The following is a 26,288-nucleotide window of genomic DNA, read 5'->3' on the forward strand; positions in this document are numbered from 1 at the left end:
CTGACATTTTGGAAGATTTAAAATAAAGAATTAAAAGATTTTTTAAAACAAATTAAAAAATTGAGGAATAAAACTAAGGTTGTGTATACAGGTCTTTCCTCACTATGTTGGAGAAGTGTTTCAAGTAATTTTTGAATACAAAAGTTAGACTACTTTATTCATCACTTCTCATCAGTGATCAGTCTACTCTCGTTGCCCTTTCACAACCACATTTTGGGCTTACTGGCAAACTTAATTCATAAAATTATAGAATGACTTGGGTCAGAAGGAACCTTAAATATCACTCAGTTCCAACCCCATGCCATGGGCAGGGACACCTCCCACCAGCCCAGGTTGCTCAGAGCCCCATCCAGCCTGGCCTTGAACACCCCCAGGGATGGGGCAGCCACAGCTTCTCTGGGCAGCCCGTGCCAGGGCCTCACCGCGCTCTGAGTGAAGAATTTATTCCTTACACCTAACCTAAACCTACCCTTTTTTAGTTTAAAGCAATTCCCCTCTGTCTTGTCACTATCTGCCTGTGTAAGAAGTCACTCTTGGCCATTTATCTTTGCCATAGAAATTATAAACATAGACAAATCTACTACAGATGATTTACTGATGCTTTCAAAAGACTTTAGTCTTCCTAAGAGATCTAATGAAATAGATTTTTTATTTTTACAATCTGTACATGATCTTTCTTCTAAGGAACAGATCTCTGCATACACCCCTGTTTTTCAGTCAAAGTAATTCAGTACATTTCAGCTTCAAGCTGCCTGTAAAGGTTTGCCTTACTGTATTATGTACGTTTATTTTGGATAAATTTCACCGTCTCAAGCCAAAATTTAGTTCATACAACTCACTGATAACTCAATTAACTGTTGTTGAAGCCTCAAGTCCTCACTCAGAGTGGGTCCTCAAGACTCTTGTTTTCATAGTTTTTAAGCTACTTTTTGTACTGCCAGCACTTAAAAAGAAAAATAAAATAAAACAAGCCACAGACAGTATAAATAGAGTGTGGATCCTTGCCATCTTTGTCTTTCTCGAGTTTGTTCTTCTCAGAGATCTTCATCAGGGTTTGTTACTCTTCACCATGTAAGAACAGAGCTCAGACCTCCAGTTTTCCCCACAAAAAAAGCTTCTATGTTTCCTCAAGTCTTTCTTCTTTAATGTCAGATAGTCATTACAGATCAATGCCCTTTAAAAATTTCATCTTGGAGGGACACACAAGGAGGTAGATCACTCAAACACATTTGAAAGAAAGCAGACTTAGACGATACAACTGCAATGTTTCTCTGTAGCAGCAAGTTGTCATTGTTAGCCCATCATTAAGTTTAATAGTTGTGGAAAAACAGAGTGGGTATTTACTCACACACAATTTTATGACAAACAACTGAAATGGCAGCAAGATAAAACCACAATTTTTAGACAAACTGATATTACATCACATTAGTGGGCCACAGAATGGTTTGAAAAATAAACCTTTCGAGACATGAGAAATGACATTTTAGCATGCTTTAAACAGCTGAACTGCTCTTCAAAGCATAACAGTTTTCAGCTACTGGCAAAGACAATGATATCGCCTCACTTTGAAAGTAAAAAGCATTAAGCAATACGTTAAAGCTAGCCTACATGTAAATGGGCTAAATACTAGGCAAAGATTTTATTTTCCCTTTTCACATTTAAGATGATACTACAGTTTGTCACTTCTGTAGTTTATATATTGTTGTGCAATGCCCCACTGAAGTTTCACATCTACTCTGCAAAAAAGAAGAGCAGTAAACACCTTCCTTTTAGGATAGACACAAATGGTAAAGCCCGCAATGTTTGTCTGTCCTTATAGTTAAATGTTTGCTGTTTGTCACACAGGAACTGCAAGCAGAGTCTATGGATTCTTCTGAGAAATATGAAACCTCACGGTTCCACGCAACTTCAATACTGCTTTCTTTTTTTTTTTTTTCCCCTTCCCTTCTTTTTCCTCCTCTTATCAGCTGTTTTCCCCAGCCCAAGACATATTTCCACCTATCTTCAACTGATTTTAATAGCCTTAAGGGAGAGAAGGTTTTTCCTCATGACTTCTGCTCAAGAGCCTGGCTCCAGGCATGTCTTGGACCACAAGAAGTTGAACGTTACTCTTTTGAGGCACTAGACGTAGGCTAGTAGTCAAGTTGCCCAAAGCTAAGGGGACAAACAGCTCATTGTCTTCCTATTTAAATACATGTCCAGTGAAGAAATTTTCCCTTTTATTTTTTTTTCCCCTGAAACACGTTAAGTACAGCTTGTAGTAACAGATTTGCCACAGTGCTGCATTCACGCGCCTGTGATCCTAAGGTACACTGTCCCATTTTACCTCTGGATTCCTCATCCTCACTAGAGAAGTTAACAATGGATCTCTCCACATTCAGATACACACACATTCCTTTTTGTCTCATAATCATCTTGTTTATATTTCTTCTTCCTCATTCACAAGCTAAGCCAAGACAAGCTCAGTTCTATGACAATTTTGCCACATACCTCTTCTCAGAGAGAGCTGCTGCAGCTGAACAAGACAACAGCAGCATCTTAATTATACTGAGATTCAATGTGTGGTTTAAAAGCAGTGCGTGACCAGTTTTCATTTGTCTGTTTTCAGACATTTAGAAAACCCCCACTGTCAGCATCTTGAGTAAAAAATAGGGGACATCTTCAGACCTTAGTAAAACCACTCAAACACATTAACTTGTTCAAATAAGCATCCCACCTCAAGTGACACAGTGGCCTGCAGTCTTCCTTGATCCATCCGCAGAGCAAGAGTTGTTTTTACTGAGTCAGTAATCATGCATTGTCTTCCAGAGGAAAAACTAGCCGGGTACCCCTGCTCGTAACTTCATGGTCTGCTGCTCCCAAGTCACGTTCCAGTGCCTCCTCTGAATTACTCTTTGTTCTCCTGCCATCAAGGCTAGTGGTAGCTGTATGGGGGCCTGAGGAACCGTTTGCAGTTATTGTTGTGTCACCATATGTCACAGTGAGGTCACCGTCGTTGAGAATAAAATCAGAATCCTCTTCTCTAAGCTGTTCTTGATTCTGGAATAAAGGACAGAAGTCTTTGTACAGTGCACAACATTAGGTCTTTGCCAGAGAGATAATGGAACAGGAAAGTTTACCTACATGCCAATACAGAAGCAACAAGAGGTAAAATTCCACCTTAAGAAGGTGTTAAAAATAACCTTGAACCCAGTGTTTGCAAATCAGATTACTGTTCTCTGAATAACTACTGCTCTTGTGGATAGATGAGGGGGAGCTGAATCCAAGAACAGATTTAGCAATTTAATAGCACTGGAAGTTCACCAGAAGCACAAGAGAGAAGCAGTCTATGGTGGTTTTTGCATGACAATTTAGAAGGCTGTACAGAAAAATATAGACTTGAGACCACGCACAATTAAGTAATTCCAGATAAAGTCTGAGTTGCATCTTTCGCTCATTAGACAAGTTCAGAAGCAGAAGATTCATGTAAACTGCTAAGAATTCATTAAGTCCAAGTTCTTTATATTCAAGGCTTCCTCAATAAATTGTGTTTAGTTCTTGAGCCAAACATTTCAAATATCTGCTTACTCTGTTTACCTGATACTAAACCGAGAATTACTTGACCTAGTTCTTAGGAACACTCCTGAGCCCTGGCAGCAGGAAAGGCTGATAAAGGAAAATGCTTCCTTCATGAATTTGTGACTAGTTCTGAAGTGTTCTCTTTTCAAAGTCATGCAGGCAAGTGGCTCATGAAACCCTATGAATTTGTTTTGATGGAGATGGGATGAAATATATTGTCAAGGACTAGAAATCAGTGAAGTATAACAAAACACTTGAATTTAGTTTTCCTACGCAGCACAGTACAATAGCAAGCCATTACACCGTAATTCACTGCTGTTTAGCATGGTCTTCACAAAAGGCTGAATTGGTCAGAAAATGGCTTTTCCTCACGTTCGAAGAAAATTCTATCAATACTATAACCTTGCTGTCCTACAACTGAAAGCATTTCTCCATGTGAATGGCTCCATATTGCTTAGCAAGAAAATGAAATTTAGGTGCATGTATTGCTGCTCTCCCAGGTAGGCTGGATGCCGATCAGGCTACGTTCTCATAATACATCATTTTCTTCCACTACAGCAAAGGAAGGAGGGGACAGGGCACAGGCTGTGTGAGATCAGCCTGACCAGAAAACCCTACTTATATTGCAGAACAGGATTTCAGTACACTTGAGACTGACAATTTTGATTAATCTGTCTGTGATGAAAATCTCTGTGCCTAGCTAAATAAAACTTCCTGGGAAAACTGCCTGTCCTTATTTCAGGATGACAACCACTCAAAATAAAGCAGCATAACCCTCCGGATGATACAGAATGTCAACTAGGCAGGACTCAAAGAGGTGTCAGGAGCTTACCAAAACCAACAAAAAAAAGTGATGCAGTTCAGTGTCAGGTACAAGACAAGTCCTACTTAGACCGAACGCTAATTTCTCAGAACCTTTGTGGCATCCAAGTTTATCATCACAGATTTACAGATAATGTTACTGTGATAAAGAGCACTGTTCTCAGAGAGCAAACAGAGTTTGGCATTCTTCCTTTCTTTGATTGCAAAAAAAACCCCACCAAACTACTGAACTGTCTTAATGAGAACAAAAGTAAAAATTAAAAGGTTCAGATACAGTGAACAGAACAGCCTTTATAAACTTTCTATGGCAAAAAATAAGCAAGTCTGGCGAGTAAAACCGAGATGAATAAAAAAGGTACAGAAAACAACCAGCTGTTTAAGAAAATCTGATATCTTTCTATATTCCGTTTTTGAAGAAGAGACATTCAAATTAAGATGACAAGCAGAAACACTAATATGAATAAAAAAAAAAAAAAGTAGTTTGTGACCGATTATATTCTAAAAAGCCCAAGAGGCTGCAAAGATGTATCACAAGTTGCCTGTGTTTGCCCTTGGAATAGCATCAAGGAAGGGTAGACAGTGCACTTGGAGGTACTGCAATCGATCCCAGGGCAATATGTGGAGCAGCTCAGCAAGCTCCACAGTCACCTCCTGACTCCACAACGCCACTTCACAGCGAGTCCTGGCAGCAAGGGCATACCAGATGTGAAACTAGCAAGAACACACATTACACCTGAGCTTCCCCAAAAGGCTGAACAGCTCTTGGAAGAAAAATGTTGAGTAGAGACAGGGGCCACAAGCCTTATACTAGATGGCAATTCCTAACTAAATCTTTTCTGGTTTTCCCAGGTTGTACATGCACGTACATAAACACAATGAGTTCCGGAGAAAGCACTGAGCTTTCTCTCATCATAGTGAACAAACATTGCCTTGTGTGAGGCAAGCTCCTCTTACTTGTTTCCCTTCTGAAGCACGCTGCAAACAGCAGGCAATTCATTTCACACGCTTCCCCAGAGAACATACATGAACAAACCCATGTAGTATACAGATTTGATGCTACGTTTACAAGCGCAGAGGATGCATGAATAAACCTACTGTGCTTCATGCAGCATGAACAATTCTTTCAAGAAAGACAGGAAATGTATCCAAGTCGGTCCCTCGAGACTTGAAATTCTTCCAAGAATAACCCTAAACTGGCCTCTACAATCCCCTACAACTCTGTTAAGAGTAACTTCAATTCGCTCAAGAAATGCAGGTCTGAACTTCACTACTTAAAAACTACCATGTCTAAGTACCTAAATCCAACATCCTACAAAAGACTGAATCTTGTTTCAACTTGGGCACTGTAACCCACGGACTTTACAGCACTCTGTCCAACTGGATGTAAAATTTGTTTGAGAGGTCACATGCCTATGACCACATGCTGGAGATGTTCACACTGCTAAAGCTTATTTAGAGTTACTGCTCACAGCGTTGGTCTTTATTGCCTCTTAAGGCAGTGTGAAAATAAGCATGAAGCATGCTACATGTGCAAAACACGGGTAGGCACTATTTCCACTGCTACTAGTGGAAAGCACAAGCATCACAAGTGACAAAACTTACATCACAAGTTACTTATCTTGTGGCTCCAAAGTAAAAGCATCATGTACTATGCATGCAAAATATATTACAAATTAAATCTGACGCTCTGCTTAGAGTTTCTCTAGTTCTCAGCTGAGTTCAAACCCATGAAGGAAACTAAATTTCTGCTATAAAGCTAGATCCAGTAGGAAAAGGGGGTGAGGTGAGGAAATAACAGTTCTCACCAGTTTTGAGAGTTACTTTCCCCAAGACTCAGACATACTGCAAATGAAGTTTCTTTATTGGATTTACATATTTAGAAAACCACTTCTCTCTACTGCCATACCAAGTGTCACACTGTGTATGGTGCAAGAGCTAAACATTCAAAAAATGGGTGGGGACACGTGTAGGACACAAAAGACACCCCTGAACAACCAAGCAAAAACAAAGTCGCCAGCAGTGCTTCATCAGGAAAAGCAGATGAGAATACAGGCACTTCTCCCAAACAGGAAGAAAGGCTGGTAGAATAGGTCTTTGGTCTTTAAGCCTCTCAGATGTACCATGCAATTTTCCTGAAAATACCTCACAAAAGCAAAACTACTTCAAGTAGTTCCTGTTCTCCAAAAGACATGGCTCTGAGTTGCTTCATCTGCACTTAAGAAGGCAAGAAGCTTCCTTATCCTTCTAGCTAGTAATAAAATGGTGTAGTCACACCATTGTAGCAAGGGCAGCCATGCAAAGAAATGAAAAGCAATCGCAGAGCTAAGATATCTGGAAAGGAAACTAGAAATTGCATCTCAAATTAGTATTCCTAATCCTAATGTAGCAATGCACCAAAATAGGAACAATAAGAAAGACTACAACATGAAAGTTGTAGCCAAATTGTTAGAGAAAATGAAAGCCAAAACTACATGCTCATTCTGGTTACATCCTCAGTTACTGGAAAAGTAATCTCATAAGATCATACACAGATAGCCAAATGTGCAACACACAAGTAGGCTAATTGCTCTGATGGATGCTTTCCAGCCTAGATCTGCTTTAAGATCTCCAATGGCATTGCAAAGATGGGAACAAGGCCAATTTCTTGCATTACTAATAGCTCTAAATAAGCAGTGGAAGAGGAAAGTTTCTTTGAAGTTTTACTGTCAGATAAAAGCAAGATTCTAATAATACAAAAAGAAATGAAAGGAAATATATCAAAAGTTGCATGTGGAATTTGTAACTTTCTGGGGAAAATAGTAGAAATCTGGTCCTAAATTAACAGAGAACTGGCTGTGCTACTTGAATATAACAAAGATGTTGCCATCGCCAGGTTCTGGAGAACCTGCAAACTGGGATGATCACACAGTACTAAGATTTTATTTACAAGAAATTCATAAAAAGTTGTAGATTTAAGGAGCACTTTACAGATAGGAATGACATGTATCAGGATCCTACAAGAGTAACAGGAGAATGAAGCATTAATTATTGCAAGACACGGCTGCAAACATAGTGTACTGCCCTGCTAGACTGAGATAAGCAGCTGATTAACAGTTTCTGAAATCAGATCTTAAATTTCACTGTGGAAACAATGAAGGGACATTCTACCAGATTTCTTTCTGGCATGGGTAAATATGTCAGTGTCTTTTCTGAAGGAGACCTCAATACAGCCTTAGCAGTAACAAGAAAACAATCTTGTCCAGAAATGTTAAGAACAGGCATAATATTTGGAAGCAATTTACTAAGATCACTTACCAGCACTTACATACAATAAGTAAATCAGATCACCTTTTCTTAAAAGAATGCTTTGGTGAAGTTAAATACATAAAAAACAAAACACAAGTATTGAGTTGCTCTACTTACATCATAAACCTGGGGGCTCGTCAGGCAGCGGGCTATGAGGCCACACCAGCTGGGTAGAGTTGTGGTTAACGGAGGGCCGCTGTGAGTGAGAATTGGCTTTAAATAACTTTAGTAGTTAAGGAAAGCAGAACAGTGCTTGAAAACCACTATTTAAAATAAAAAGACAGTTGTACATAAACACAGTTCTGCCTTTGATCTATGTGTTGCTCACTAATTGCATGTAACATCCGTTGAAAAACCTGCATTTGTGAAGAAATAAATTAAAAACATCTCCCTTCCCCACCCCAATTTTCCCTTGATCCTTTTAAGGGCAGCTTCCTTACCCACATGTTTTCTGTAAAGGCAACTAGCTAACTCCCTTACTGTAGTTTCATGTAGTTGCAACACTTCAAGCTTTTGCGCTTGCTGAAGTCAAGAGGAGCAAGCAGAGGTACAAGTGCTTTAATGTTGGTCCAAGGGTATTTCTGCTCTGCAGGTGGGAGCACAGTGTTGAGGTTGCAAGCTAGAGATAACGAGATACCTACGTGGCTTAACACATACCAATGATGAAATATTGTTCTGAGGATGTTGCATGCATACTACAGTCACCTGAACTGGTCTACTATTAGCTGGCCAGTGAGCCACAGATGCAGCCAGGAGTAGACTTGGAATCTTCCAAATAAATCCATATTTGTTCATACTATAACTTTAGGCTGATGATATGCCTGAGAAGTCAAAAAAATTACTCATGAATCAATAAGGGTGTCCCAGCTACAGAGCAGCATGCTAATCCTGCCTGGCTCCAGGCTCCAGAACAGAGCTGGGGGAGAGTGCTAAGATGTCCAAATGTTGTCTGAAATCAGGGCGAGTGTTTTGTTGTTTTTTTGTTTGTTTCCTTTTTCTTTAGGGCTTATTTTAAATGCAAACATGATACAGGTATTCTAGCTACTTTAAGCCTCTATACACAGCGAGAATTTACTCCACTTGTGAATTAATAGTTTTCCTGATTCTTACTCAACAGATGACCGTTTGGGGAAGGTCAGGAGAATTAAAAAATAAGTAAATTATTGTTTTAGCCAAGGAGTATCCCTCTCCGTTGGCAAAGCCTGGCATAGTGCATGTACTTGAACACACAGTGGTGTGATTATGCCACTGCAGGGTTATATTTCCTCCGTACCTTCTCTGCTAACAGTGCAGCTACATCCAGTCCTGGAAAGAAAAACTCTCCCCCCAGCCCTTGCACTAACCTACCTGCCTACGTGTTTCCCTGTGTCGGACAGGCAAGCAACAAATCCATCATAAAAAAAGCAAACCCACTAAAAGACACCTGGTACTTCATCACAGTTGTTGTTTCCTTCATATTTAACGGTTGTGGCTGAACCCAGAGAAAAGCCCATGACACTGAATGAACTCCACGTTCCACAGGAATGAAGTTCCCAGTTACTCCTCCGCACAGTGCTCTGCAGAAAATAGCCAGCATTACAGCACACTGCCAAATACACCTTGCATCTTTTTCAAGTCAAATTTCATTATTGCGAAGAGTGATTTTTGAGACAAACTACCTTTCTACTCAAAACCAAGTGAATACATCAGCAAAAAATATTTTGATATTTAGATGTAAATATAGAGGTGACAACTCTGTGGATCATCCTTTATGTGCAACTAAAACCCGCCCAGCAGATGTTTATCTGAATGCTTCCTTAGAAGAGAAGTAACAGAATTTAACTTAAGATACAGCAAGACAGCTTTGCCTCTGCATGGCAGTTTCCTCAGCACAAACTTCACAGAAAGCTTCACTAAAGCTTGCTAGCTGCTACTGAAAAAGCAAGTGCACTATCAGCATCCTTTAAATAAAAGTTTTGTGAAACAGCTCATTAAGTTGTAATTTCCACTTAGCACTCCCCCCTTGCCGTGGCTGTTGGGGACTGCACTTGTGCTGGTGTCAGCTGAAGGGAAGTCAGCATTGCCAGCTACTCCTGTTATTCATAAGGCACATCCCCTTTGCAAAGGCAGGGGAAGAGGACAGCTCTGCTTCTGCTTCCTTGGGGGGTGAGCGGAAGGCAGTCAGCCACAGCCAGGCCCTGCTCTAACCACACGAGTCTTTTTTTTTTTTTTTTAATACAAATATGGTATTTGAACAAAAATTGACCTTGATGTACTTGGACACCAGCCACTATGTTCAAACTGTTTACTTGAAATCATTAATAGCTATGAATATTTAAACTATACACACACCCTTCTGGGCTTTGTCCCACTACCGTGCTATCTGAAAGCATCACTCACGGGTTTTACCCTGAACAGGGAAGTGCTATTTGGATCCAAATGCTTCCAACACTACACCTTGGTTTCCATGGATGGCTGATCTTGATGTACAAAGCAAGGAAGGAAACAGGCCAGCAACATCTCAGCCACCAATGGACAAGATGGTGAAAGGCCTGGAGGGGAAGACGTACGAGGAACGGCTGAGGGCACTGGGCCTGTTCAGCCTGGAGAAGAGGAGGCTGAGGGGAGGCCTCATCACAGTCTACAACTTCCTCGTAAGGGGGTGTCGAGAGGCAGGAGACCTTTTCTCCATTAACACCAGTGACAGGACCCGCGGGAACGGGGTTAAGCTGAGGCAGGGGAAATTTAGGCTTGACATCAGGAGGGGCTTCTTCACCGAGAGGGTGGTTGCACACTGGAACAGGCTCCCCAGGGAAGTGGTCACTGCACCGAGCCTGTCTGAATTTAAGAAGAGATTGGACTGTGCACTTAGTCACATGGTCTGAACTTTTGAGTAGACCTGTGCGGTGTCAAGAGTTGGACTTGATGATCCTTAAGGGTCCCTTCCAACTCAGGATATTCTATGATTCTATGATTCTAAGACCCCAGGCCATCTATTCACTTCTCAGGTGCAAGCTGCAACAAGGTTAAGACCCTATCACAGGTATTTAGGTATCTTTAATACCCCACAAATTACTAGGAATCTAGTACTGAAATGTCTAAGTTTTTAGTTAAAAGGGACTTGGCATGGCCACAAGATTAGCTTTCCCATTTTCTACTAAGTGAATATAAGACATTGAGGAGGGACACCTGTACGATATATTGATGAGGAATATACTGACTAGTTTAAAAAAAAAAAAAAGAAAAAGCCAACAAACTCAAGCATGAAGGATGGGACAGATACATAAAAGTTATGAAGTTCAAACAAGGCTATCTAAGCAGCATAACAGCAGCTTCAGAAAGGTTGTAGAGTACTATATAGACACAGAAAGACACGCTCTACATTCATATTTATAGGAAGAGTTAATTGTCTGTCTTACTGTTAAGCAAAACCTCAGCTCACTGACTTCTTTTTTTGGTCATCTGGCAAATGTGCGATAGCATGCATGAAACGGAAATGTCCATTTTCTGAGTCAGCAAGGTGAAGTTTCAGTTGTGCCTTGTCAAATACTTAATCTTTATCAAGCCTGACTCTCTCAAGTGCTTAAAGCTGCATATGGGTATATGGCAAGGAAAAAAGTCTAAATATTTCACGTCTGGAAGTGAAGCTGTGTTTTCAGAAGGATACTTATGGTCAAAGCTATACCACAGCCTGAAGAGCCAAGCACTTTCCTGCTTCGTTCTGTTCCTTCTTTCAGAATCTGGGCCATCCTAAAAATAAGATAAAAGCATATTCATTATTATGGGGAGGGAAAAAAAAGAAGTCATTCATTCCAGTCATTCACGTTATAATGGCCTATGCAAAGCCAAATGACTTCAGTGCTGTACAGAGACCGCAGGAGAAAACTATTTAGAGACTTGTACTGATGTTACTTTCCCTAGAAAGACCAGAAATGACTGTGCAGAGAACAAGCAGGCTCTCTTCATTATCCTCAAGTTACCTTAATAAACTCCCTGCCACCAAGTTACCTTAAGCCTTAAATTTTACCTGTCACTGCACTGACTATGTGATAAGGAAAGAAGTTCAAAACTGAGAAATCAGCCTCACTGATACCCTGTCCCCCACCCACCTGTCAAATAAATGCACTGAGGCAGTCCAGACTGATTCATTTTCATTACTCAGCTGGCTTCCTTAACTCAAGGGAAAACATAAAATACTCCTAAAGCCTACTGCACCCTTGAAAGAACAAGAGAATTTACTATACCTGATAAATTCTTGCAAACCTGAATAAACACATCAGGCCTAAAAGAAACATGCTTAATAGGGAATCCAGATAAAAATCACAATTGAGGAAGGTTATGCAAATTTCCTAAGTGCTAGATCACAGCAGCCCTCAGAAGTGCTAACAGTTAAATATAGTCCCTTCACTAGCTGTGCTGCATGTCGTCACACCAGCTGGTCTGCAGCTGCATTTGTGGTTTTTCTTTCCTCTTTTTTTTTTTTTTTTTTTTTTTTTTTACACTTTTGTTACTTTTTTTTTCTTGGACAGAGACCAAAGTTAAACCCAGGAAAACAGATGATGCGAGAACGCCCTGCGTGAATCATCTTCCAGCAGTGTTCTTCTCCAGCAGTTTTGCTAGAATTGCCCTGTGTACTTCCCATCTGCAGAAAACCCTATGATTCACCAAGAGTTAAACCTCAGTACAAACTCCTTTTTCCCCCTGCCTTATCCCTAACTTTGTATTTTCTTTAACTGTGACTCGCAGCCAGTCTTGGCTTTGTGAGAGACAGAGGAGTCCAAAGGGAACTGACTAATGGATTCCAGTAGGAATGTAATACACAGCTAAAGAGGGAAACAAATGGGTAAGTGCTTTATGTTTACATGGGAAAAAAACAAACAAGTGATTTCCACCCCGACACTGAATGAGCACAGAGTACTCATGTTCTGGCTGTGGCTATTTCCTGTTAAAACAACTTCTCAAATACTGACAAGCTCAGTCTGAAAGTCATCTTACCCTGATACCGCTTCCTAACCTTGGTTTTATGCCAGAACTGTGGCCTTCATTGTAGATGGTGTTTGGAAGCCTGGCCTTCTGGTTGCATCCGGACACACACAAAATCTACAAGAATCTATTATGTGCTGGACCCAGGCTTCATAAAAAGAACTCAGAGATGCCTAATTCAGTTTCTGCAATGAAATAAATGCTTCCTGAGCAGGTAAGCATCTGCAGAACCTGTCACAAAAAAAGGAAAAGAAAAAAAAAAACACAAAAAAACAAAACAAAACACAAGAAAACCAGCACACCTACACGAGACAGGAGACCACTAATAAAAGATGATCCCAAACAGAGTAACAGCCAGCCTGAACACCAGCATCATACAACTTGGGGTTTACAAGGCAAAGCTCACATGCTTGTGCTCTGTTCATCCTCTGGCTTCAGTCATCCTGTTTCCTGCCATTCGACCTCACTTTCCTCCAGCAGATGCCTACATAACCAATCAGTCACACTACTGAACGATTACTGTCAAGCAGTACACTGTCTGGGAGAGTGTAAACTAAGGTCTGGACAGAGGAACCTGTGATGAAAGTGTCCTTGCACAGAGGAAGCTCCCAGTCAGACCTCAGGAAATGTTTTCTTTCCAGACTATTCATTCCTCCTGTGAATTCACTCAATTTATAGACAAGGAAAACTGAAGCTTCTGGTACAGACAGAGTCTTATTTGCACATAACACATTGCATCACAAAAAAAAAAAAAAAAGCAACTCAGACTGTTACTGATGCACAAAATGTTGCACTAGAGATTCACAGCATGTTTGCTGAAGATGACAACTTTCCAGCTCTTCTTTTGCCTCAAGCAAGGTAGGTGGCTAAAGCAAGATCAAGCCAGGCAATAGTATGGCATACAGGAGTTAAAGTCTGAACAGCAAATTTAATCTTTGATTCAAATCAAGTCCAAAGGCCAAAATTTGCTATCAACTACTGGACATAAACCATGACAATTATCTGTGTGTCAGTCTGAGGGAGGACTGTTCATGCTGTAAAATGTTGAAAAGCACGTTGGGTGGTGGGTGAGGGAAGAGGAAAGCACATTGTTATAGACTGTGTTAGTAGCTTTGGGAAGAGTTTTGATGCCTTATATTTACACACACATGCCAAAATTTGAAATGCAGAGAGACACTGCAGTGTTATATGCAACAACACAATGTTTTTTGTGGGCATTACTTGAATACTATAAAGTAAAATGCATTATTGATTTGCCAGCTAAGAGAAAGGTTTTACCCATGCACGTAGCTTCTGCAGTTCTTTATCATCCTAAGTTATAAAGTAAGATCAGCCTAATAGAGAAGTTATGTAATTACTTACTCCTTGTAAGACTTGAAAGCTGTCATTAGTAGGTGGAGGATCCTGATCTGGGTCAACCCCAACCCTACAGAAACATTAGGAAAACAAAGCAAGTGGTGTTACTGAGGATTGCAAATGCTGTGAGTTTGGCAGAATGTGTTTTAAAAGCACCTTAAGCATCCAGCAAAGCTGCATTCAGAGAGATAAGAATAGTTCGAGGAAGAGCTGGCTATTATTCCCGTGTGGTTACATAGGAACAAACACGATGCTTTTTCACTTAAGCAGCTACTACTACCTGTAGATAACAGCTTTAACTCTACCTCAGCATTAGCTTTAACTGCTTACCTTTGTTGCCAACTCTTTTAGGACACTGGCAAATACTACTTTGGGCCTAAACAGATGAATTGTAGGTAAGCTCCTCTTCAGTGAAGATTCCTCATGTCCAGCAGCAGGAAACCAGAGACTAAGGATAAATCCAGCCTAAATATTTGACATGGCAAATAACTTTGAGCTATTCTCAGGCCTGTCTCTCAGCTAACATACTATTAAGAAAATGAAAACACAAAACCCACATACACACACCATTTTAAGGCACTGACAGTACAAATCAACAAAAATACTTCATGAAGGTTTGTAACATTAGTTCTTGCAAATTTTGTTCACCTTACACATAACAGCCACAATGTATTAGCAGGCAGTCTGTCTAGTCCAGCCTCTCATCTCAGGAAGGGTCATTATAGCAAGATGATGGATGACTACTGTCTTTCGCATAGTTAGCAGGCATCTTACTACTGGACCATCCTTCTACATAGCCCTCCTATTCAGGTATTAAAACAGGTATTTAATCTGACCCTTTTAATTATGTTCACGTTTTTCTGATCCGTTGTTAAGATTAGACTTGTCTAGCCTCAAATCCCATTCATGTCTCAGTCTCTGGTGGTTTAAGTTCTGCAATGAATACAACCTCATGTGTAAGGCAAGATTGTCAGTGTCAATCTGTTGTGTTTGAGTTCTATGGAGTTATATAATGAGCGTAGGAAAATGCACGAACTAACAAAAACACTGCCTTAAACAGCTCACATTTATTTTCCCCTCACTAGGAAGAGACTGAGCTGGTTTAGTGTCATTTATTTCCACCTCGGCTTTGTGTCAGCTATTTCTAGCCACAGTGTCTATGCAACCTCCCTTCTGAGACAGGATAACCAGAAACCGACAGAATACTGTAGGTAAGACCACATCATTTGTGCATCCAGGGGATGCATGCTTGTGTAAGGCACACAGGGATCCACACATGACTTACCATCAGACACAGAAGACTGCATTGATTAAACTAAAACAGAACACCGTTAAACAGCATACAGGGCAGAACTTTCTAATAAGATTAAAAAAAAAAAAAAAAAAAAAGGTAGGCATTGAACTCAATGTTTAAATCATCCTTGTGGACTCAAGGCTTCACAGAACTTGATGCAGTTTAGAGAAAATCCAGGAGGTCGCTCTAAGACAGCCTGCAGCATCCTCACATTGAACTAGTGCTGACTGGCTATTGCTACTCCAACTCCTCTGCTTGGATTTTCCTGTCTCTTTTCTTTCTTATTCCCTTTATTTTTCCTTTCATAGCAGAGAAACACAAAGAGAATAATCTTAACCCTTCGGCACATTTGGCCTGGGAATTCATTGGCACTGACCAGCCTCAACGACTAAAAAGCTTTGCAAATTTAACACTAGACAGATGGGAGTACTGGTCAGATAGATTGAGCACAGGATTGTAACACACGCCAGAATGAAATGCCACACACAAGAGCTTGGAAAGGTTACAAGGGCTTACACGTTACTGCTTAGGCTACTGCTAAGCAGTGAAGAGATAAGAAGGATTTTCTACAGACAAACAAATCAGTTATCTGATGAGGCCTCACTCGAAGCTGACAAGCAACATCAGGATACAGGCTCAATATGGCCATACATGAGATTGCACATTCCTTCATAAATACAAATAATAAAAGATTTGTGGCTTTTCTCACTCCAACTGCACATCAGGGAGGCTCAGTGCACTACGAACAGCCACCATGCTCGACTTAGCCTTGTGACTGGCCATATAAACGGGGAGTTCACAAAACGTCTTCCAGTAGACAAACATATCTCGAATACCCCAAATAGTTTTAATTCCCTGTGCTACACATTCACTTCATATTATATAAAAGCATAAACAATTCAGAGCATTGCAGGTTTTATTTGATAAGGTTGTGTGTTTGATTTTGCAGACTTCTTTGCTTCCCGAGGGCAGTGGAATGGGGCTTTGGGGACCAGAGCAGGATGATCATACTGCTCAGTGAAAAGTCATAATACACTACAGGTCAGGTTCACTGACTTACTGAATAAGAAAAACACCTTTCTATATTAAAACATTTCAGCTTTCAAGAAATAAAAATAAAATAAATTCTTACTACATAAGTTTCTTTCAACACTGAAATAATACAAAGACACAGGCTCCTATTTTTAACAGTTTCCAAAGTTATTCTTCAGGGTAATTTGAGTATTTCTAATGAATTTCTTTCCTTTAAGACACTTAAAAAAATAAATTGCTGTTTCAAAGCTTGTTCCTCAGTTCAGTTTAACACCAAATGCATTACTATTTTGAATTCCCACAGCTACTTTTTGTATCTTTCAACCAGCGTAGAGTATCTTCTATCTGATGCACTAGATAGAAAACATTTATTATTCATAACAAGTCTGTCTAATCAAGTTTCAAGATACATACACCCAGCTCTAATGACAAGCATGGTTTTTGTGGGCCCTGCACTCCCCAATTTCTAACAAAGTCCCCTGGACCAGCACTGTTTAACATCTCTGTCAGTGACATGGACAGTGGGACTGAGCTACCCTCAGCAAGTTTGCCAATGCACCCAGCTGTGTGGTGTGGTCCATATGCTGGAGGGAAGGGCTGCCATCCAGAGGGACCTGGGCAGGCCTGAGAGGTGGGCTTGTGTGAACCTCGTGAAGTTCAACAAGACCACGTACAAGGTCCTGCATCTGGGTCAGGGCAATCCCAAGCACAAATACAGGCTGGGCAGAGAACAATTAAGAGCAGCTCTGAGGAGAAGGACCTGGGGGTACTGGTGGATAAGGAGTTCAACATGAGCCAGCAGTGTGTGTTTGCAGCCCAGAAAGCCAACCATATCCTGGGCTGCACCAAAAGCCGTGTGGCCAGTTGATGTGGGAAGTGGAATGTGGGGTGTTTGTAGCAGTTCTAGAAGCCACCAGCTGGAGAAGTCTAGGATTCTGTGTCTTCTCCACCCTTATCAACATCTTCATGCAAAGCATTCTGACAACCCTTGCTTTTAAAAATAGATCCCAAGGAGGCTGGGCTGAATCACCCACAGAAGTCCTTCTTACCTGAACAGTTGTATGACATAATCCTGTGGAGTGCCTAAAACCATCTGTGTGATTAAGGATCACATCCATAACTTCTCAGCTTTCAAGTCCTCACAGGCCAGAGACACTAGTTTTGCTTCATTTTTTACCCATACACAAGAGTTAAAGGTACTTTTTGTTTGTTTGTTTGTTTGTTTTTTTGTCTTTAAGCTGAAGACAATGAATGATCCACACTCTCCCAGCTCACAAGAAGAGAACTAATTTAGAAGTGAGGAGTATCTACGGCACTGCAAAAGAGGAGATGCAGCAGTGGCATGCCACAGAACAGAAAAAGAGCACACGGTGTTATAAAGATGAAGAAAGCCAAGCACCAGGTTAGTTCGGTATCAGGGAAGGCAGCTCAGTGTCACCTGAAATACAGCCAGCGGCTTTCACTCATCTCTTCCACCGATGGAACACGGTCACCAACTCTGGTACAGCACAAGAATGGAAAGTGAGTAACAAAACGCTCATGAGATGGGAGCTTGACAAAGCTGCCTAGCAAAAACAAAACAAAAACCTACCCAACCAAAGAAGACACGACATACAAAAATAAGAATGGCAGAACAATGACAAAGTGACAAAAATCATGGAAATTAACAAAAGCAGCCCTTAGTGACTGAGATGTTCAATAACATTCTTCATTTTTTTCAGATTCAGGCTAGGAAAGACACACACATTCATGACAGGCCATCAGTCTGTATAAGTTATATTCGACAGCTCTTAAGAGAATTGCTACGTGTAGACAGAACTCAAAGACATGCTCCCGGGGACTTGGGACCTGTACATTTTCTAAAATAAAGTAATAAAATAAAGTCAAGTCTGAAAACTACGTATATATAAAAGAGGCTGTCATCACTTCCTAGTTTGAGTCAAATACAACCGGTAATATATGCATAAATCACTCAATTGGTTTAATTAACAGTTAACTAACAATCTTCATCATAATACTTCAGACACTGGTTTTGTTCCTTCCTTTTCTTGTTTCTACTGTACTTAAAAACAAGTGAAAGCATGCTTGGTTTCTAGTACTTTCAATATAAATTCCTTAGCAGTTTGTGTTTTTTTTTTTTTTCCCTATTCTTCCATTAAGGTGTGCTATGCAAGTGACACACTGTTCACATGAAATAAAAGCCCAGATTACCACAAATCCACAGTGGCTTCACTTTACAAAGAACAAGTATATGCTTCCTGATTGCAAGCTTACATGTTTAAGAACCAAATATTTAAGGCCATAGCCTTGCACTACAAAGAACATTCACTAATCCAATCCTTGAAGGCTGAAGCAAATACCAAACTTTGGATAGATTTATTTTTTGGACTGTTGGTTCAATAGCTCGCTCTCATGCCAACACACGCCACAGGTCAGAACACTCTGCTTCAAAAGCTCTGTATATGTAGCAAAAACTAAAATGAGAACTGTCCAACAGCTTCCCTTTATGACTTTTCTCTTTGTTGTGTCTCTGCCAAGCTCATATACTGAAGTTTTCCCAGATGTCTATATTGAGTACAGCATTTTTGGAAATTTTTAGCTATTTTGGAAGAGTTCAACTGCTTCTCAGAAGGTGGCTGAGGAAGAAGGCAATTCCCACCCCAATATTAAAAAAAATATAAAAGCACTGATCACTAAAAAACCCTAGAACTAGGTAAGCTGCTACAGATGTTGTTTTTAGGGCACCTTCAGGGATTCCTTTACTTGACCTAACCAAGATAATGGCTCCTGAAACTGCCCACAGAGGCTTGTTAGAGCTCAGAAGTTAAACCTGTATCACCCCATTTGCTCTAGATACATCAACCCAGCTCCTGTGGGTCTTTCCCATACTCTCTCTCTGTGTAAGGAATTGCCATGTTTAAGAGCACAAGAACTGACATAAGAAAGCATCTCCCATGCTTACACCCAGACATCCAAAAGAGGAAGCAATCCCTCTCCCACCAAGGAGATACTGGGGACCAGTTCAGCAAGGGTGGATAACTGAAGGCTGTCCTGCACCTCCTTTACGAGATTCATGACAAGAAATTAGAGGTTGGAGGCAAGAGAAGAGGAGAAACCAAATGTGAGAATAATACTGGAGAAAACAGTGCAGAAAGATATGGCAAAATAAAAAAGCCCACAATGACAGGAAAGGCACAATGCCTGCTGTGTGGGCAGAAGAAAGCAGCTAGAAGTCAGGCTTAGAAAATGATAAACCAAATGAAAGATGTAAATTACAGAAAAAGTGGAAACAGGCAGCAAAAGAGAAGGATATGACCTCTGATCAAACATTCCCCACACCAGCCCTGGATATAACAAGGTTGGATTCTGGCATCAACACTCACTTCTTGTCATTGCAGCGCACGGAGGCACAGTATTTAAGGAATGCACATTTAACCCAGCAACTAATAGCTGGGCCGCCCTGGATGATTTAATATAACATAACCTGAGACTGATATCAAGCTGTTTTACTATCACCCCAGAGAGCTGCTATGTGAACTATCTACCTGTATGAGTTTCAGTATTTCCAGATTATTTTTTTTCAGTTTGCTTAATGAGGAAAAAACACTAGATAAAAAGCTAAGAAGATTATAATTGCAAAGTCATATAGAAGGAGATAAAAATTTAAGTTATCATTATTCAGGCAACCTTTAACTTTTCTCTAGAAAGATAACAAAACTATATTAAATCAAAAGACACTATTCTCATGTTTAAGATTTAGAAAGACTGATTAGCATAATTGAAATTACTTTTATTAAAATACACAAACACTTGAAGCAGCTTATGATGGAGAACAGGCACTAATTTACCTGCTGCTTCATTCAAAATAGAAAAAAAACAGGTCAAACCCTAATGAAAAGTGGCAAATATTTTTCAGTGCAAATGCTAGAAGCTCCTCTTTTTTTTTTTGTTTTCCTTCCTGTGACAAATAAATGAAACAAGTCAGCTACTTTTCAGAAAAGAGGAACTTTGCCAGTAGTTCTGATTTATAGGGCTAATTTGCTGAAAGCATTAAAGCTTCATGCAGGAAATTGTTTCATCATTTTAGTCTCAAAGGAAGACACTTCCATTTGTAAAATTCAAGTAATGCTTTAATTTCTACAAAAAAAGCAAATCTACTGCTAGAAAAAATTACCATTTATGATTCACATACATGAATGTTTCACAGCCAAGACAGCCAGCAAGTTCAAATATATGACATCATGGCTTTAACACTAATTTCTGGTGTCAACTTTAAAGCTTGCTTAGCATTAAGTGGCAGAAACCAACAGCATCTGAAGATCCTGTTCTTTTTGCTTGGATTTTGATGCCATCATGTCACTTTCCCAACCAGTTCAGCAGTAAACTCAAACTAAGTCTCCACTGCAAACTGTAAGCCCTTAGCTTGGTTGTACCTTTTAATCCTGACCACTGGACACTGGTCAGAAGAACCAAGCATGCATACAACCATTATTCAATTAATAGGCACTTGCTTTTGCCTCTGAGCCCCAGCAAAGCAATTCAGGGTCCTTGCAAAGGCACTGCCCCACGTACACACACTATGGATGTAGTAGTACCAAGCCAGGCTGAATGTCGTGGCTGGAGTCAGCTCTCCAGTACTGTTCTACTTAAATTGTGCAGACTAACCTTAAATAAGATCCCTTCCTGTTTATGCCTTCCTTCGCTCCCCAGTAACTGCTGTAAGCTTCACACGAGAGCTCGACTTGTGAGAGTCCACACAAGCCCTAACGTTTAAATGCAACACACAAATGGCATTAGTTTCCTATTTCCCTTCAGACACTTACTCCAGGAAACAACCAGCCTTCTATCTTTTATTCTCCCTCCTGCTAAATGGCGCTATACAGAAGCAGCACTTATTTCCAGCCTCTTGCGGTGCAATCTAATGGGTAAGTGCCAGGGCTCAGAAAGCATCCAAAAAAAGTGCTGTGTCAGCAGCATGCACTGCAGCTGCCTGAGGCAGTGAGACAGAGGAGCATCTTCATCTCCTCCTGCCGACCTCCTCCGCTGCCTGGAAAGGAATGGAGGAAAGCAGCACGCTTCCAAAATTCAGCTGGAAACTAATCTGTCCCTGTCTTCTCTCTGTAAGGTCAGACAGGTCTTGATCTCCTGCAGAAAGGGTTTTGTCACAGACTACCAGAAAAAAGTTCCTAATTCATCAGCTGCACACGGCTGCCACCTCCTGGTACAAATCTGAATTCGCCCCTAAAAAGTGCAGCCTCACTGACCAACACAGCAGTGCCCATCAGGGCAACTGTGTGCAGACCCTAAGAATTATCTCAAATACTTCTTATGTAGAGTTCCCTCTTCTACATGATATCCTTCTCCTAATGGGACAGCTCATGAACCAGGCCCATGGAATCTCATTATTGAGCCCAACTAGACCTGTTAAAGGAGTAAGTGCAGCTTCTTAGATGCTTCCACAAACTGTTTACTGGGCTAGACTGCATAAAAAAAAAAAAACAAAAAACAAAAAAACAAAAAACAAAATAAAACAAAAACAGCAAGTTACTTCCACTAGTTTCCAGTTGGCCAGGAGCTAGGACACGCCAGAATTCAGTCCTGTCCTACTGCAGATGACTGAAGGAGCCTCGTGGCAGAGGTAGTGGTTGAATTTCACCTCAGCCAACAAAAAGTTGCAGGCAGATCTTGGCAGACTTCTTACCTGTACAGCACATGCCAGAACTCATCCCCTGCTCCTTCATACCCCATTCTCCAGAGAGCCTATGTATACTGCTGGTTATATAGACACTCTGGCTGCTTGGCTTGATGAGGTGTGTAAGTACAGTTGTTCCTTATATATCTCTATATCTCTGGAACTTGCATTGAAACACAGTTGTAAAGTACAAAAATTGATTTGTGTGGCACAAGAAACCAGAAATTTCCAGTGTGTGCTGTTACAACAGTGATTTACCATGTTTCAGCTCTAGTACCTCTCTCAGGCTGGAAGCATTTGACATCAGATACACGTGCTATGTTCCTGGCACAGAGTGGTTCAGCTCTGCTCAAGTGCATATCCATATTGACAGGATGTCAGCCAGTCAGTCTGACAACACAGCTTTGGTAAGCTCATCCTGTAACTCCAAAATTTGCTGTTGACATTGTTTTATCAGACATTTTAGCTTTATCTACTTTCAATAATAGGAGTCTCAGGCATTTCTGAGCATCCTAGCCAGCCTTTTTTTTTTTTTTCCAACCTAGAAAGCACCTGCTACCTATCGCCACAAGAAATTTACTGAAGACTTCCAAAAAACAGCAATACACCTTGAGAATGGTTAATTCTTTCACAGACTGAAACTGTTTTCTTTATCCTAGCATGATACAATCTTTAGCAAGATACAATCTTTAGCAAGATTGTATCATGCTAGGATAGGAAAAAACAATAGTAGACAAATTCTGATCAGCACAACTAGAATGTGAGACAAAGTATGCTTTCAAGGACCAAACAGCATGCATAATTTACATACGAAAAAATGCACTGGAGTATTTGTACAGCGTGCTTGCATTAATTCCACTCTATTTACCCTCCCTCCCCACAACAGCCAAAGCTTTCACAGAATGAAAAACATACGTAGTCTTTAACAATGAGGGATTCTTGATTCTCTAGGACTTCTGTTGATAAGCAGCCTCAAACATGAATATACTTGCAGCCCTACAGTACTAAGTATTGGCCCAGATTTAAAGCCAAGTGGCTATACTCATGCTGCTCACCATTTTCACAGGTCTCGTCAAAACAGAAGAAACACACTGGAAAGACTAGCAGGTTCTCATTTATCACAGTTGTAAGGTCATCAAAACATTTATCCAAAGAAAAAAAGTGCATTTTTAGCGCTAAAGGCTCCATCTAACTCAATAAATAGAATAGGGTCATTACCTAGAGCCAGAAGACAGGGAAATGACTAATAGGACAAGAAGTCAATATGGTACTAGATAGGCTAATTCTTTCTTTTCAGTACAGGGGCTACTATCCTGCAATGCTATCCCATATCCTACAGGGTTGACAAGGATCAGGGAGCTGAATCCCAGCAGCAGCCTGTGCATTTTCTTTACCTGCCTGCACTAACACCTTTCTCTATATAAGAGAGCGTTCTAAACACCCAGAACAGCTCTAGCAAGCATCAAAGAAGTTCTGTAGGACTTCTCAAGTTGCCACCTGAAAAGGGAGTTTTCCCCAGCATACATTTGCATACTGACCTGATGTTCAGCCATGACAGCATGGGAGTTGTACCTCCACCGACAATCCACACAGTGAAAAAGACTATGAGGAGGGTTGTTGAGAACATCATTTGGTGCGAGTAGGTAGCAGTATCTCGTATGGCCAGAGCAAAGGCCATGGCTCCCCTGAGACCTATGCAAAAGAACAAAATAGCAGAGCTTCAGAAGTGTGCAACCATGCCTATTCATAATATGGAATCTTTCCTTGCTCCCTCCCTGCCACACTGGCTCAGTGACAGGCAAAAAGCATGGGGCTCAGCCTGTTCTCAGGTGAATTTCAGTTATCTCATTTTCCTTGGTAAATTATACTCTGGGATGTTTTAAAGCATGATTTGCCCTCGTGCTTTTATGTGGCTTACAGAAAACACAGTGATAAGGAGTAACTATTTCCAGAAATTAACAGGAAAGGAATGGACAACAGCAAAATACATTTTGGAAATCAAGGAGCTCCCTGAATCTAAATGAAAATAGACACTTTTCCATTTGATTCCATAACCAAAACTTAACTTCTTGATATGGAATTGTTATCCCCTGGAAAAATACGTTAGTTAAGAACATGCTCACAAGCAGAACACATTGCTTCCCCTCTCCTACAGATTATGGAACTCCCCTATCAAGGGCAAACAACTGGTCATCTGCAAACTTCTTTAGGAGGGGAGTCACCAAACAGCTCTAGAGGTCATCTGGTCCAACCCCCTGTTCATGCAGGGCTACCTATCGCTGGTTGCCCATGTTCAGACAGCTTTTGGAGATCTGAAAGGAAGGAGACCCTGCAGCCTCTGGACAATCTGTGCCAGTGTTTTGTCACCTGCAGAGCAAAGAAGTGCTTCCTGGTCTTCACAGGGAACCTCCCACATTTCACTTTTTGCCCACTGATTCTGGCCTTGGCACTGGGCACCGCTGGAAATAGCCTGACTCCATTATGTCAAGTAAAGGAGTTTAAGTAAAATACTTTTTTTTTTTTTTCAATTAAGCAGGAGAAGTCACCCATAAATGTCTCAATTCTCTCAGAAGATACCTATTTCTGCACAATGTACAGATCACCTCACCTAGAACTAACTTTCTGGAAGAAATACAACTCGATTCCCCCATTGCCTTCAGATGCTCAACACTTCAAATGAAAATACTCCATTCTCAACATAAGGTGACTGCGGGCTGCCAACAGCTGGTAGTTCAAGGTGTCACTCTTCTCAGACATGACACTTCATGTAAAACTTTAAAGATACATGAGGGCATGCTGCAATTGTTAAGTCTTCCATTTAAAAAACCTACATGTGAATTATAAAAGCAGGCAACAGATCTATAAACATCTTACGATTTAAAGAGTATTATTGCTTTACCAAACATTTTTGCTCTTTTACCTGAGAACATCATCATGTGCTGAAAGTTCCAGCTGATCTTATGCCTTCTGCCCAGATTCAGCAAGAAAGACAGAGGGTAGATGTGCGCAGCTCTGCCCAAAAAGATCGCAACCTGTTCACAGCTGAGGGTTAAGGATTTCACTTTCCTGGGGTGTGCACACTCAGGTACCTCGCTCTAATATGAACCTTCTGTTTTAATAGGAAATTTACATAATGATAAAGTGCTCACGTTATCCCTGTCTATATAAAACAGACTTTCACCAATTACTTGCACAGAGAACTCACTGCACAGATTACAACATTTTACTAATATACCCACTTCTTTTTTTTTTAAGGCACAGTGAAATTACACTTAGTATTAAGGCTACCAGCTGTACAAATGAAGACTTAATATCACATCTTGAACAATTACCACCGACATTAGATTGTGTATTTTAGACCAACAGAAATGCAGCCCCAGTGCAGAAGGAAAGCCAACATACGAGACCAGCAAGTGGCCACTCCATTATTGCTCCTGCAGAGGCACGATCTCCTACGGGCTGGCAGGCACTTCAGAGTTCAGAGAAACTACAAAGATGAATACAAAAACAATTGCCAACACTATAATGAGGTTCAAAAAGTATTTTTAAAAAAGTACTGCAGAAATTCATGACAGTAAGTGGTAAGTTCTTTCCATGCTGTACCACGGTTCCAGTGAATAACCAGAAAGCTGAGTACATGCTCCAGCAAGTCAGGAACACTTTGGTACAAAATAGAGTGATAAGCTCTGCAATCCTGTAACACACTGACACAATCAGAAATGAACTGAACACTGTTCATTTGCTGCCGAGATAACAACATTAGAGAAGTGAAACAGCTCTCTTACATAAAAGTAAAGTAGAGAAGAACTCTAGATATGCCCGGGTTGTTGCCATACCTAAATATGGATTTAAAACAACACAGCTTGCAGAAAGTTATGTCTACAAGAAACTAAGATTTTGATCATTACTTTCTACAAAAAAGTTCATGTAATTGTTACATTTTTATAGCCATCCTTTTGGGAACTGCAAAAATCATTACCCATCATAACCAACAAACGTAGGAAGAATGACTAGGGTAGTGACACTGAGGCTTTAGCTCTGCCTTTGCAGTCCAGCCTTTTTCAACAGATTTGCAATAAAATTAGACAGGTAGGAAGAAAACGTAAGAAAAGAAATACTGAAAAGAAGCATACATAGCATAGCCTGGACAGAGAACAGGAGGCTATATAAAAAATGAAAAATTGCAACACTTAGCACACCAAACAGACAGTTATTGTATCCACATCTTCATCCAATGGCCATAGGGCTGTGGGACACTTTTTAGTTCACAAAAACAGATAGGAATAC

At 40.5% G+C, this 26,288-nt stretch overlaps 1 protein-coding gene and 1 non-coding gene across 5 annotated transcripts in view; both read right to left on the minus strand.

The window, feature by feature from the left end:
- Nucleotides 1-1,259: 1,259 nt before the first annotated feature.
- Nucleotides 1,260-26,288, minus strand: part of SLC9A7 (solute carrier family 9 member A7) — a 63,372-nt gene continuing 38,343 nt past the window's right edge. Inside the window, exons 11-17 of one of the 4 annotated variants that reach the window (XM_068681564.1) lie at nt 24,922-25,033; nt 23,540-23,693; nt 17,748-17,807; nt 13,990-14,053; nt 11,312-11,394; nt 7,783-7,888; nt 1,260-3,039 (exon numbers count right to left, since the gene is read on the minus strand). In XM_068681564.1, the coding sequence (XP_068537665.1) occupies nt 2,791-3,039; nt 7,783-7,888; nt 11,312-11,394; nt 13,990-14,053; nt 17,748-17,807; nt 23,540-23,693; nt 24,922-25,033 (828 nt within the window). In that variant the 3' untranslated portion in view covers nt 1,260-2,790. Of the gene's footprint in view, nt 3,040-7,782; nt 7,889-11,311; nt 11,395-13,989; nt 14,054-17,747; nt 17,808-23,539; nt 23,694-24,921; nt 25,034-26,288 lie in introns of those variants that run through there. The other 3 variants (XM_068681570.1, XM_068681577.1, XM_068681584.1) reach the window with 3 other exon arrangements.
- Nucleotides 4,950-5,143, minus strand: LOC137850354 (U2 spliceosomal RNA). Its single transcript, XR_011092498.1, has one exon. It is a non-coding gene; the product is annotated as a U2 spliceosomal RNA (small nuclear RNA).

This window comes from Anas acuta, chromosome 1 (assembly GCF_963932015.1).
Source record: "Anas acuta chromosome 1, bAnaAcu1.1, whole genome shotgun sequence".
In the NCBI taxonomy this organism is placed as follows: domain Eukaryota; kingdom Metazoa; phylum Chordata; class Aves; order Anseriformes; family Anatidae; genus Anas; species Anas acuta.